Here is a 14438-nt window from a genome sequence, read left to right as displayed (position 1 = left end):
TAGGAGAGCCTCTTGTGATGTGTTTTTTTTGTTTTGTTTTGTTTTGTTTTTCTTAACTGCTGTTTGGAATGGAAGTATGTATTTTTTTTTAACTTTTTCATCTTCCCTATCAAATGATGACTATACCTGTCCTAGTACCTCAAAATAAAGAAGAAAAAGATGTGAGCTTGGTATTTTGGCCTCATAAGGATCATTGATACTACAGTATTCAAGGTGAAGAACAATTTTTTTAAGACCCACTACATCTTAAGAATCTCATCAATTATAAGGGCTGACTATAGCAGATAGTTTCCCATAAATAGAGGCAAATGTAAGAAGAATCTCATAATCTCAGGAACAAGATTGAATATGGACAGCCCAGGGTCAGGGTATGGAGGGTGAGTCATGTGCCTTTTTTCCCACTCATCTCCTTTGCCAGTTGAGAATCCATGGTGAGCAGTCAGAGGTCCATCTCCAGGCTGGCATTCTTTCTCAGAGTCCTGAAGATGAAGGCAGCATTAAGCCATATGGGAAAGTGATAAGCAAGACATACATTTACAAAGCTTTTCAAGCAGACATGTTACTGTCATGGGATGAAAGAGATAGAGGTGAAATATCAAATTTAGGTGACCCAGAAGTAGAGTGAATTTCCCTGAAAAAGGCTGAAAACAGGGGTCACGAAGTCTTCATGCAAAACTCCCCAGTATGGGGCTACATGGGTAAGGTAGCCTAATGACCTCATATGAAATAGTCCATGAGACCTGCTGTCCTTTTAAAATCAAGATTGTACTTCCAACTCCTAGTAGATGGATCAAAGACATAGGACTAGTTCAAGTAGCTGGATTAGTCACACACTAGTCACACATACTTGGTCGAAGTTCATTTCTCTTCTTCTAGAGAAGCGTTCAGAATATCACAGTGCATGCTGGAAAATAGCATTTCCAGCATTTAACCAGATTAACCAGAAAATCATGGCAGCAAAAAGTTTAAGGACAAAATCAAGAGAAGGAAGACTAGTTGATTGTGGACACACCCTCAGTTCCATAATGATTAACCCACTAAGTTTCAAAGAATTTTCTAAGTCAACCTCAGAAACAAACCTGCCAGAAGGCAGGCCTTGACACACACTGAACTTGAGCATATGGTCTCTTAGTGGTGTGCTCAGCTGTGGGAATGTGTAAGAAAATAGGCCCTGATAATTAAAACAGCACATTTGTTTATAAGCATAACTTGATCTGGGCATATTGCTAGCAATTTTAGCCAGTGCATTGTTTCTTTCAGGACTAATTATCAATCTGAACGTGAAATACATTCTAAATTATTTCTCTCACTAAGTCAGGAGAGTAAATGCTTTCTGTTGGGTGATGAATAGGTTCAAAGTTCTCTCGGGTCATTCTGAATTGTGTAGGTGGAAATCTGGATACAGGATGACACTGGAGACAGTCACCAGTGGTAACTCTATTTCAGTCTTGAAGGATTTCAAGGTTTTAAAGGCATTTTGTGACCCTGAATGATCAGTATCCTCCCACACAAGGCTACCCAGATATTTAGGGTGATTGTTCACTAATCAAGTAATCTGCATTTCAAGATATCTACTTGGACCCGTAGGAGGAATGATGAATCTGGTTTTCAAGATCATGTGACTTTGCCAATTCTGTCATCTCGCCTTTTGCGATTTTCATCCCTGATTGTATAGATATGGAGGAATTTCATTTAGATGCCTGACCTGAAGCGAATATCTCCAAATGTGTATCTAGCCTTTGGGGGAAAAGCACTGCAGAAGGCTTTACCCTTGTGGGATGAAAGTCTAACTCGTGGAATCACAGCAGGAGTGCTTCAGAATTAAATGTCCCCAAAGAGCAAAGCAGGGGGAAAATAGCTCTTCCAAGAATTAGTAGGCATTCTTCTAAAAAGTCCCATGAGACCTTGTGAGAAGACACATTTCCTATTTATTTGCAATCCTTGATTCTAGAAATATATGGGGCTTACGGCATGGACAAATGGTTCAAATCATCCCCGTCAAAAAAGAACACTAAAGGAAAACCAGCTCTAAATCACAGTTTGAAAGATAGACACCTCTAACTTAAGTCTCAATTGCCACGTGGTAGGTCATGAGACAGCTGCAAACTGTGTGCCTAATGGTTATGACTTCAGATCACATTGGGATATTGATCAGGAGGTCACGTGATGCCTTGGTCTATACCTGGGCTTGGGGGACTGGCAGCCTGAGCGACAGTTTATCCTGGAACACAGAGTCAAAACAGTTGCCACCTTCTGGACAGAAAACGTTTTCTAGGCTTTAAGTTCTCTGATGAATACCTTAATATTTAAATGCAAATACTTAACACTAAGGCATGATATATTCTTCTCCGGTGAGTGCTCAGATTACAAGGGAATGGTTTCCTTTCATTCCCCTATTATTTAAACATTATTCAATACATTTGACACTCATTTAAAAACCTATTGCATTTGTACTTGGCTCAAATTAAGGTGCTGATTAAAGAGCCGCTCTTTACCCCCTAATGTAGATAGATCCATGCACCTCAACATACAACGATGGAAATTGATTTTCTGCCACATATCACAAAATAATCAGGGAAATACAACATAAAGCAAATATTTACCCCCTTGGGGAAAACGAAGCCCAGTTTTCCTAATGGACATCAGCAAAATCCACGGTTTAAATTACAGATTAACAAAAGACTCATGAGCTCAAAATTAAGTTATTCTGTTTAAAATCAATCACTGAAACTGTCATTCTGCTTATTGCTTTGACTTCCTAACAAAGGTTTAAATGAAGACTTTATGTGCAAGTAGAGAACGTCAAGAGATCTGCTCTTTTTCAGACCTGCGTGGGCTGGAGGAGCAAACATTTAGGCTATTAATGTAATTAGAATGAGGAATGTATTTTTCCAGGAAAAAAAAATCTTTCAAAAAAAAAAAAAATTCCACAAATCCACAATTAATCTATTATCTGCAGTGGGGGAGAGAATAGTAAGGAATAGAAGGTGGGGTACAAAAGCCCTAGATGCACTGATACCAGAGCCATTCTGGGAGTGCCAGGCAGGAAATCTGGAATTACTCTAACTTTTCTTTGCAGAGGCAGGCACCAGAACTGGAGAAAAGGGTCCAGAAAGACGACCGCCTTCTCTAGTGAAGTATATTCTGATTGTGGTGTTAAGAGCATTTTCGGTCATTCGGCTTCATGTTGGGTCACCACTCCAGCACCGAGCAGCTCCTCAATGGCCCTGTCGTCGTATCCAAGGACCTCCTTCAGGATGTGCGTGGTGTGCTGCCCAAGCAGGGGGGGCGGCCTGGCCTCTGACATCTGGAACTTACTGTATCTCACAGCTGGGCCTGTCAAAAAGAGAGGAAAGCAGAAAGCCTGTTAATGACTAACCCTAGGAAAATCATTACCCAAGCAGCTTCGGGTGTTTTCAATGAATGCCAAAAATATCACTGCCAGTTACAAAATGGTGGCACATTTTGGAAAGAAATCTATTTTTACATGAAGTTCTCTTGACTCGGACTCATCCAGCTGTGCAGTGGTCATCTGACCTACCCATGTGGGGATGGGGGGTGGGGGACATGTATGTGCCTGGTGTATGCCAGTCCCACACATAAGCGGCCAGTACTGTCACCAAGACTCTCAGAGGTTGTTCACTCAACTGGGTTGACTCTCTGCATCCAAAAGAACAAGGACCACAGGTACACGTTGTCTCTCTCTGAAGCTGGAAATCTGACCCCAGGTGAAGGTAATCCAGACATTTATTATTCAGTGTATCCTATATAGACTGTAAGGTTTACTTCAGCAGGCTGCAGATCAACTAAACCACCACCAGACCCTGATGAAGCCTTTTGGTGGCAGAAGAGGTATTGGGTGTGAGTTTCCCTGTCAGAGATCTGGGTTTGCAGGTGCCGTGCGAGGAGGAGGGGATATTTATTGGCAGCTGTTGGCAGAGCGCTGAGCCACTGTACATGGAGTAACTCAGACAGGACTCTCAACAACTACTGGAAATGGATTATATGATCCTGATTCTTCACCGTATGGACGCGAAAGCCCCAAAAGCTCAAGTTCTGCTCAAGGTCACATCGCAAATAGCTACTAGCACCGGGACTCCAGTCCACATTCATTGCCACAGTCTGGCACTGAGGGCCATGCACTCTGTGTAAGCTCAGGGGCCTGCTCTTCCTTTCCCACTCTTCCACAGAGAAGCTGGCCAGGCACGGGGGAGGACAGTGTTTCAGTAGATTTTTACCTTTGCTGCCTCACTCAATAAATGGTATTTATGTTGGCTATTCTTCACCTCTCATTTGATTAGGCTTCGGGAAAACAAATTATATAGTCACCAGAAGACTACAAAACAGTGCATTTCTATGTCATAAAAATGCTTCCAGCCTGCTCTTGATTTGGGGTGCAAAGCGCATGTGGGTAACACAAGGTCAGTGAGGAGAGCAGCAAATGTGCTTCAAGCTCTTCGGAGAATCCCATTAATAAAAGGGTACTGTGGTTGAAGCCACTGTTGGTGATAGAGAGAGAGGACACAGACCTCCCCAGACCATCAAGCCACACTTTTGCGTGACACACACCATCCAGTACAGAAAAATGGCAACTTTCAACAGATGGCCAAATGTTTGCTTCTTTCTTCTCCTTGCCCTTTTTTTTACTGTCTTTTTAAATCATTTTTATTTACTTATTTAATTTTTTTCAGTGTTCCAGAATTCATTGTTTAGGCACCACACCCAGTGCTCCATGCAATACATGCCCTCCATAATACCCACCACCAGGTTCACTCAACCTTCCATCCCCCACCCCTCCAAAACCCTCAGATTGTTTTTCAGAGTTCATAGTCTCTCACGGTTTGTCTCCCCCTCCAAATTCCCCCTACTCCCTTCTCCTCTCCATCTCCCCATGTCCTCCATGTTATTCGTTATGCTCCAGAAATAAGTGAAACCATATGATAATTGACTCTCTGCTTGACTTATTTCACTCAGCATAATCTCTTCCATTCCTGTCCATGTTGATACAAAAGTTGGGTATTCATCCTTTCTGATGGAGGCATAGTGCTCCATAGTATATGTGGACCACATCTTCTTTATCCATTCGTCCATTGAAGGGCATCTTGGTTCTTTCCAGTTTGGCAACTATGGCCATTGCTGCTATGAACATTGGGATACAGATGGTCCTTCTTTTCACTACATCTGTATCTTTGGGGTAAATACCCAGTAGTGCAATTGTAGGATCATAGGGAAGCTCTATTTTTAATTTCTTAAGGAATCTCCACACTGTTTTCCAAAGTGGCTGCACCAACTTGTGTTCCCACCAACAGTGTAAGAGGGTTCCCCTTTCTCCATATCCTCTCCAACACATGTTGTTTCCTGTCTTGTTGATTTTGGCCATTCTAACTGGTGTAAGGTGTTATCTCAATGTGGTTTTGATTTTAATCTCCCTAATGGCTAGTGATTATGAACATTTTTTCATGTGTCTATTAGCCATTTGTATGTCTTCATTGGAGAATTGTCTGTTCCTGCCTTCTGCCCATTTTTTGACATGATTATCTGTTTTGTGTGTGTGGAGTTTGAGGAGTTCTTTATAGATCTTGGATATCAGCCCTTTGTCTGTATTGTCATTTGTGAATATCTTCTCCCATTCCATGGGTTGCCTATTTGTTTTGTTGGCTGTTTCCTTTGCTGTGCAGAAGCTTTCGATCTTGACGAAGTCCCCAAAATTCATTTTCACTTTTGTTTCCTTTGCCGTTGGAGACATATCTTGAAAGAAGTTGCAGTGGCTGATGTCGAAGAGGTTACTGCCTATGTTCTCCTCTAGGATTCTGATGGATTCCTGTCTCACGTTGAGGTCTTTTACCCATTTCGAGTTTATCTTTGTGTATGGTGTACGAAAATGGTCAAGTTTCATTCTTCTACACATAGCTGTCCAATTTTCCCAGCACCCTTTATTGAAGAGACTGTCTTTTTTCCACTGTATATTTTTTCCTGCTTTGTCAAAGATTATTTGATCATAGTTGAGGGTCCATAGCTGGCTCTCTACTCTGTTCCACTGATCTATGTGTTTGTTTTTTTTTTTAAGATTTTATTCATTCATTTGACAGAGAGAGATTACAAGCAGGCAGAGAGAGAGGAGGAAGCAGGCTCCCCGCTGAGCAGAGAGCCCAACGTGGGGCTCAATCCCAGGACCCCGAGATCATGACCCAAGCCGAAGGCAGCGGCCTAACCCACTGAGCCACCCAGGCGCCCCTATGTGTTTGTTTTTATGCCAGTACCATGCTGTCTTGGTACTGCTTTTTAGTAAAGCTTTGAAATCAGGCAATGTGATGCCCCCAGTTTTGTTTTTCTTTTTCAACATTTCCTTAGCAATTTGGGGTCTCTTCTGATTCCATACAAATTTTAGGATTGTTTGCTCCAGCTCTTTGAAAAATGCCAGTGTCTTAAATTGTACTTTTTACTGAAGTAGAGTTGACACATGATATTACATTAGGTTCAGGCATACAACACAGTGATTTAACTAGTTTACCCATTATGCTGTGCTTGCCACAAGTGTAGCCAACATCTGCCACCACACACACATGGTACCACTGACTACATTTCCAATACCCCCTCACTCGTTCACTCCATAACCAGAAGCCCATACAACCCACTGCCCTTCACCCATCTTGCCCATCCTCCCCCTTCCCTCTGGCAACCACCAGTCTGTTCTTGGTATTTATGAGTCTGTCTCTGCTTTTTGTTTGTTTATTCATTTGTTTCATTTTAGAATCTGCATGGAAGCTCACACTTCCTTCTAAAGGCTCCAGTGTAAACTGTTTCCTCACAGGTCGGTCTCTTTTCAGTCAAGGGTCAAGGGGAGGCAGGATCCATTACGTTCATGAAAAGGCTGAAAATGTTTTGGGGATGTGATCCTTATTCACTGTTCTCCAAGTCTGTTCCAATTTTGACATTAATTAAAACAGTTTTAACCTAAAACATGTTTTTCAAAAGAAGGATGCCGCTAAATGAATCAATGTCATGTGACTTCTTCCTACCTGAATGACCTGGAGTGAGACTCCCAGGTGGAAAGAGTCACTTGACTACACCAAGAATCTGGGCTGGACAATGCAGCTGGGATAATGCGGGTGGTCCCAGCATGGTGGTCCCAGCATGGCAGCTGCCATTTTGTCAGAACTTGGGGTGCGCCAGCCAGTGAATCATCATGTCTGAGAAATCCTCACAACAGACCTGGACTGACACTGGAGGTCACGGAGGCTTCGGGTACAAGGGTTAGAGTGAAGGTTCAGGTTAGGGAATGAGAATAACCTGCCCAACATCACACAGTAAGAAGTAAGAATTAGTTCCCAAGTTTTTTGGGTGCAAGAACGTAGGTTTTTAAACAAATAATAATTTTTGAGATGAAGTTCACATGACAGAAAATGAACCATTTAAAAGAGAACAGGGGCACCTGTGTGGCTCAGTGGGTTAAAGCCTCTGCCTTCGGCTCAGGTCAGGATCTCAGGGTCCTGGGATTGAGCCCCACATCGGGCTGTCTGCTCGGCAGGGAGCCTGCTTCCCCCCGCCCCTCTCTGCCTGCCTCTCTGCCTACTTGGGATCTCTGTCTGTCAAATAAATAAATAAAATCTTTAAAAGTGAACAATTCAGTGGCATTTCATAGTCTCTATGCTGTGCAATGACCACCTCTTTGTAAGAGTTGGGAGACATTTCCATCACTCCAAAGTCAGACTCTCTATCCCTCTATCAGTCTCCCTCATCTCGGCCCTCCCATGAACCGTTGGCAACAACCACAAACTTCCTTTCTGTCTCTGGAGTCATCTATTCTGGATATTGCATATAAATGGAATCATACTTATGTGACCTTCTGTGTCTGGCCTCTTTCACATAGCATAATGTTTGAGATCCATCCACCTAGCATCATGGATCAGTACTAAGAACCTGGACTTTGAGCCTCCATGCAGTGACGGTAAGAGGGAATCTTCGGGTACAACCACACTACTTGTGTTACTCCCACTAAACACTATACTTTCATAGTACCTTCTAGATCTACCCCAAAGACTCTGCTACCAGTCCAGATGAGAGGGATTTAACATTCTGTGCAAAAAAGTCCCATTTTTTCATAAAGATTTTATTTATCCATTTGTCAGAGAAAGAGAAAGAGCATAAGCAGGGGGAACGATAGACAGAGGGACAAGCAAGCTCCCTAATGAGCAGGGAGCCCGATGAAAGACTCAGTCCCAGGACTCCAGGATCATGACCTGAGCCAAAGGTAGATCCTTAACTGACTGAGTCACCTAGGTGTCTCACAAAAAAGTCTTAATTCAGAATGGTATTACTAACTACCATTGATGAGAATGGTATTATTAAAGAACTAGGATGGTATTGTTTGTTTTTTAGACTTGCTAGCATTAAGGCACTTGGGAAAATACTGCATATTTGGAAAGTTTATGTTTCTTTAAACAATTGTATGTTATTAAGGAAGCCATATCACAGTTTAATAAGTTGTATATAATAAATTGTATATATTTAATATATATGTTTAATATATATTTAATATATATTAAATATATACAATTTAATAAATTGTGTATATGCTTTCCCATAAGCCCCTTTAGAAACCAGGTATTTTGCATATGGTTGAGTTCAGAAAGATTCTGAAGTTGGGGTTCATTCATATAATTTAAGATCAAAGTACGGAGTATATACATGTACTGTACTTGAAATTTTCAAATTGTAATTTTTATACATTTTTAAAATATTATTTTGCCATGTGGGTTATTAACCCACAAAATAAAATAAATGTAAATTTATAGTTAAAATAAAATTTATAGTCTCTTATATATATGCATGCAATGGGACAAATAAAGGGGATATCCAGATCCCAGAGAAAGCTAAGTTCTCATGAGTCTGTTGAAATCTCCTGTTCTTGCAGTCCTGTGCAATAATCCTATGTACCAGGGACATCCCTCCCAGTGTAGGCTTTGCACACAAGGAATAAAGGCCTTTTAAAATGCATTTGTCTCAAGAAGTACAAAATGTTTGGCATAATTATTTACATCTAAGGTCCAGAAAGAATGAATAATTTGATCTTCCATTAAAAAAAGATGAGCAGATAAGTCACATGTTCTTAAATTACTTTTTTGGCAAGTAACATCTATGTTCACATATGCTTTCAAACACTTGCAAGCTGTGTGATCTTGAGAATTCTTAAAGTCCCTGAGCCTCAGTCTATACATTTCTAAGACAAGGTTGACAATACATACCAAGGGTTGGTTTGAGCATCTGAGTAATATAATATGGATGATATTCAATATCAGCAATAATCAAAGAAATACATGTGAAGATAATAATAAGGTACAATTTTGTTTATAAAATTATCAAATCTTGTGGCTATTTTGGTTTGTTTTTAAGAGGTCAGTGACTGGTAGGAGTGCAAGTTGGTACTGTCCTCCTGGCAGGAATTTTGTCAACTAAATATGAAGAGTTTTAAAAGTGTTCCCACACTTGAATGGAGAAATTCTGTTTTAAAAATGTTCTTCAATGGCTTTAATCAGGATGTTCATAAATTCTATAGTCAAGGATCTATACAAATTTCAAAATATGCTCAATACTCTTAATACCTATCTGCTTCCCACACAGTTTTCTAACTTCTAGGTTGTAAGGGTTCTTTGTGTGTTATTCTGTACATTAAAAAAAAAAAACAACAACAACAACAAAAAAACTTTAAGTTCCCGAAGTTACTTTGTTAGGAATAGTGTTTACCAACACATTCCTTCATATACTGTGCCCATAGGTCTATCTCCTGCCCCTACCTTCCAGATGAAAAGGTCACATAGCTGTCATATTGAAAAAATATTTGGAAAATATGTCCAACACTTAAGCACTGGTTATATAAATTACAGTGCATTTAAATGAAGGCAACCTGTATGTACAGTAATTTCAAGCTATATTTTGGGTGGCTTTGAACACAAACCACTCTTTCCTGAAATGCCACAGACATAAAAATTTAGAAACTAACAAATATAAAACTTTATGAGTGAAGAGAATGGGTGGTAGCATCACTAATAAATGAGATATTTCAACAAATTTAAGAATGACATGGACAGGATAATGACAATATGTTAAAAGAGGTAGAGGAAGATGAGGCCCAGAATATTCTACAGGGTGACTGAGAGGAAGGCGGTGTTAATAGTCCATTTCACCCCCAAGAGGTTCTGATCTTAAAATCAGTGATTATGAGAGGAACAGGTCTTAGAAGAGAAGTAGGACAGTAGGACAGAAAGCAGAGAGATTGTGTCAGTTTAGAATAATGTACTAGTTTGTACTAGCAACTAGAAGAAAAACGGAGCTTGCTTTCAATTTTCTTTATGAAAATGGTATTAAGCCTACAATTGCATATCCACACAAATGATTAATCAAATATGAAGACATGTTCAAACTTTCAAAGATTAAGTAAGTTTACCAAGTAAGTTACTTGATGTTAAATCCAGTAAAACATGGGAGTAAATAATAGAAGGATAAAATTTTGGTACACAGTGGGAACCAATCAGGGAGTGCAGGGAAGGAAGACCTCAAGATCATAACTCAGAACTGGACAGTCAATAAGGTAGAAATGGAAAAGGAATGGAAACTCCAGAAAAAAAAAAGAAAATCTGTGTAAAAAAATGAAGATCCAAATATGAGGCAAATTATAACATGGCAAGATCTTAAGTGGCTGATGGAATATAAACAAAAAAACTCCAGTTGATTTGATGCCAAGATCATTCGAGCAGGGCATATTACTTGTTCATCTTCTATAACAGAACTAAGCATGGTGTATTACATCACCTGTTTTGTTGTCTGTATCTCCTATGAGGGCAGGAAAATGGCAATTGTGTTTGCTCATGTGCCCTCTATGCTTTTCACTGTGCTACAAAATGAAGATAATGGTAACCATCCTTTCTTAAAGATCTATAATGAGTGTAGATTGTGTTTTTTATTTGCATTATCTCATTGGACTTTTCAACTTATAAGATAGAGAACATTGTATCTCTCTCCACCCCCCTTTTTTTTTAAAGAGAGAGAGAGAGCACACATGGGTAAGGCGGATTGGGGGAGGAAAGGGAGTGGGAGAGAAAATCTTAATCTGGCTCCATGCCCAGCATAGAGCCCAATGTGGGGCTTGATCTACAACTCTGAAATCATAACCTGAGCTAAAATCAAGAGTGGGAGGCTTAACTGACTGAGCTACCCAGCCTCCCCCACACAGCATAATAACTCTCATTTTATGGATCAGAAAACTGAGGTCCTCTATTTTTTTTATTCCCTCCCCCACAATTACTTTTTCATTCAAAGGTAAAAACAAAGAATCAAATAAGTTTTAAATTTTAAAAAAATTCTGTAGGTCACAGATGAACTCTTTACTTGTAAGGGATGATTCATTAAGGTGTTTAAGAGATTCCAAATACTTGTGTTAGGTATCATAGCAGGTTCTGAAGGGGAGGCCTCCATGGTTATCTAGTTCACTGCAATCCCCTAAGATAAGAAAGAGGCAGGAGAACTGAGGTGCTAGAATGTCTCTCCAGTTGACTGCCCCCTCAAAGGAGGGGGCCCATTCCACAAATGAGCTAGTTATTGACAAAAACACACTATCCTTAAAGTAGGTTAAAACAAGTCTGACCATTGATTATGAGAATAGAGCTGTTTAAAAATTTGATATATTTTAAAGATAATAGACTTTACCGCCCAGCAATTACAAGTATCCAAACAGGTATTTTTCTGTGCAACTTATTGTGAGGTGATCAGTGTTCAATATCAGTTTTCATCATGTCTCCATTCATGTCTTCTTGACCTTCTTCATTTTTCCTTCCAACTGCATGCTTTGAGGTAAGAAAAAAGTTTAACAATGACAGTTATGGACTTGAATATTCATCTGCATCTACCTATACTCTCATAGCGTGCAGTTGTTCTCCTAGTGGTTTTATCACAGCCATCCTCTGAGCAGTTTCTGGAAAATATCAGAACGACCTTCATTCATCTTCACCTCAAAGGCTCTGTTGCACCTTGAAGAGCCCAGCAACTGGTCCGCGGATGCAGCCGCCGGGAGGGCTTGGGTGATGGTGCTTCATGCAGCCTCCTCCTTCGGCGGCCGTGCTGAAAAGAAAGCACAGCTTCTTCCACCAGGCATTTTAACTGAGGTCCTTTAAAGGGTTAGTTGGCTTGTCTAAGGTTATTCAGCTAAAAAAATACTAGCACCAGGACAAGATCTCCTGTACATCAGGTTCCATGGTCCATGGTCCATGCTCTGTCATTTCACATAAATTTGTTGAAATAAAGATAGCTAACAGTTAAAGATTGTTGAATAAATATCATTTATGTCATTTTAATTAATTAATTTAGCCTCTAATTAACTCAACATATAATTTTTTAACATCTATCCCTGCACCAGGATCTTGGCTCTATGACCTAGATATGTATTAGCCAACATACATGGTCCCTACTCTGGTGGAATTTATATTTTGATTTGGGAGACAGACCATAAACAAGTCAATGCATAAATAGTTAAAAATTTTACAGAAATTATAAAATTATTTAAAATCTAGCTGGAAAGAGGAGAACATCATAGGCAGAGTGGGGAGAAGCCAGGGTGCCAGGAAAGGACTGTTCTAGACAGCATGCGTTATAAGGGCAAACTGATTAGATGATCCCTAGGCTGAGTTCTAAACTGATCTATCCGTACCACTAGTAGAGGAAAGAAGATTGCAGGCAGCATGAACAGGTTTGTTATTCAAGAAACTCAAAAAAGATCCAATGTGGCTAGAACAGAATTTAGTAGAAGTGAGGTTCTAAATGCAGTTGGAGGGAGAGACAGAGTAGAGCATGCACAGGAATTGAGAAGTTATGGTAGTGATGGGGCACCTGGGTGGCTGAGCTGTTTAAGGGTATTATTCCCGGTTTCAGCTCACGTCATCTCAGGGTGGTGAGGTCAGCCTCTTGTCCAGGCTCTCCACACAGCACGGGGTCTACTTAAAATTTTCTCTATTTCTCTCACTCTCCTTCTGTCACCCCCCAACTTGGGCGCACTCTCTCTCACTCTCTCTCTCTCTTTCTCAAATAAATAAGTAAAATCTTTTTTTAAAAGTTACAGTAGTGAAGTTGGATCTTATTCTGGGTTCCATGGAGTTTTGAGAGCAGTAACAGCACACTCCCGTTGCTAGGCAGAGAATGAGGCTGTTCAAGGCTGCTGTGGGTAGATCAAAAAAGGTAGTGGTGGCCCGGACTAGGATTGGTGCCTGGAGAGTTTGAGAAAAGTGGATATGTTTGAGAGCTGAGCTGGTGATAGAATGACAGGATTTGCTGATGGATTACATGGACAAGGGTAGCTGTGAAAGGAAAGAAAAGGATCAAAGGAGAAACCTGTGTTTCTGGGTTGAAAACTGGTGGGGCCATTTGTCACATAGGAAGACTGAATGAATTGTATATGGACAGGTTTTGGTGAAAGCAGAAGTCAAATTCTCTTTTGGACATGCTGTTTGAGGTGCCTATGAGACATCCAAGGACAGAGGGCATGTGAGCCTTTAGCTATGCAAGTCTGGAATTCAGGGACAATTTTGGGCCAGGACATATAAATGTAGAAGTCACTTACCATCTGAACATCCATATTCCTAAACACTATATTTTCATGGCAACTGTATTTATTCCAACATCCTTGATGCTGAAGATTTTCTTTTAAATATTGTATTCACTTATTTGAGAGAGAACAAAAATGAAAAAGAACATGAGATGGGGTGGGGGGCAAAGGGAGAGGGAGAAGCAGACTCCCTGCTAAGCAGGGAGCCCCATTTGGGGCTCAATCCCAGGACCCTGAGATCATGACCTGAGTGGATGGCAGACGCTTAACCAACTGATCTACCCAGATGCCCTGATGCTGAGGATTTAAATCAGTTGTTTAGGCAGTCTTCTCTCTACTATCTAAGCTCTATACCAATATCTACTGTGTCAAAATGTTTTGTATCCACAGGAAGCAAAATAAATGAATAAGAAGTTGATCTCCATAGCTGGTAATTTTGGAGAGAAATGCATTCCTTTAAAAGAGAGTCCATATTCTTGGCCTTAGACAAATTCCCATTGACTTGACAGCTGAAAATAGGGCATTTTTTATTTTATTTAAAAAATTTTTTAAAGATTTTATTTATTCATTTGTCAGAGAGAGAAAGCACAAGCAGGGGGAGCAGCAGGCAGGAGAAGCAGGCTTCCTACTGAGCAGGGAGCCCGATGCGAGACTCCATCACAGGACTCTGGGACCATGACCTGAGCTGAAGGCAGAAGCAAATAACTGAGCCGTCCAGGCACCCCGGACATTTTTATTTTGGAAAAAACCATGAACATTGTGCCCACAGAAAGGGGCACAGGGAGGGAAACTGAGTCATAGCCACTAAGGGATAAACTAAGGTGGGGAAGTCTTTCTTCTGCTTTAA

General features: G+C 40.5%; 1 protein-coding gene across 2 annotated transcripts in view; it reads right to left on the bottom strand.

Annotated features, from left to right (window-relative positions):
- Positions 1–2925: 2925 nt before the first annotated feature.
- SUGCT (succinyl-CoA:glutarate-CoA transferase) overlaps positions 2926–14438 on the bottom strand; it is a 763713-nt gene continuing 752200 nt past the window's right edge. Inside the window, exon 14 of one of the 2 annotated variants that reach the window (XM_032874961.1) lies at positions 2926–3336. In XM_032874961.1, the coding sequence (XP_032730852.1) occupies positions 3173–3336 (164 nt within the window). In that variant the 3' untranslated portion in view covers positions 2926–3172. The remainder of the gene's footprint in view (positions 3337–14438) is intronic. The other variant, XM_032874965.1, reaches the window with a different exon arrangement.

Source organism: Lontra canadensis, unplaced genomic scaffold, assembly GCF_010015895.1.
Source record: "Lontra canadensis isolate GAN:19392208 unplaced genomic scaffold, GSC_riverotter_1.0 scaffold54, whole genome shotgun sequence".
Classification (NCBI taxonomy): Eukaryota; Metazoa; Chordata; class Mammalia; order Carnivora; family Mustelidae; genus Lontra; species Lontra canadensis.
The sequence above is the reverse complement of the archived record's forward strand: the minus strand, read 5'-3'. Positions and strand labels throughout refer to the sequence as shown.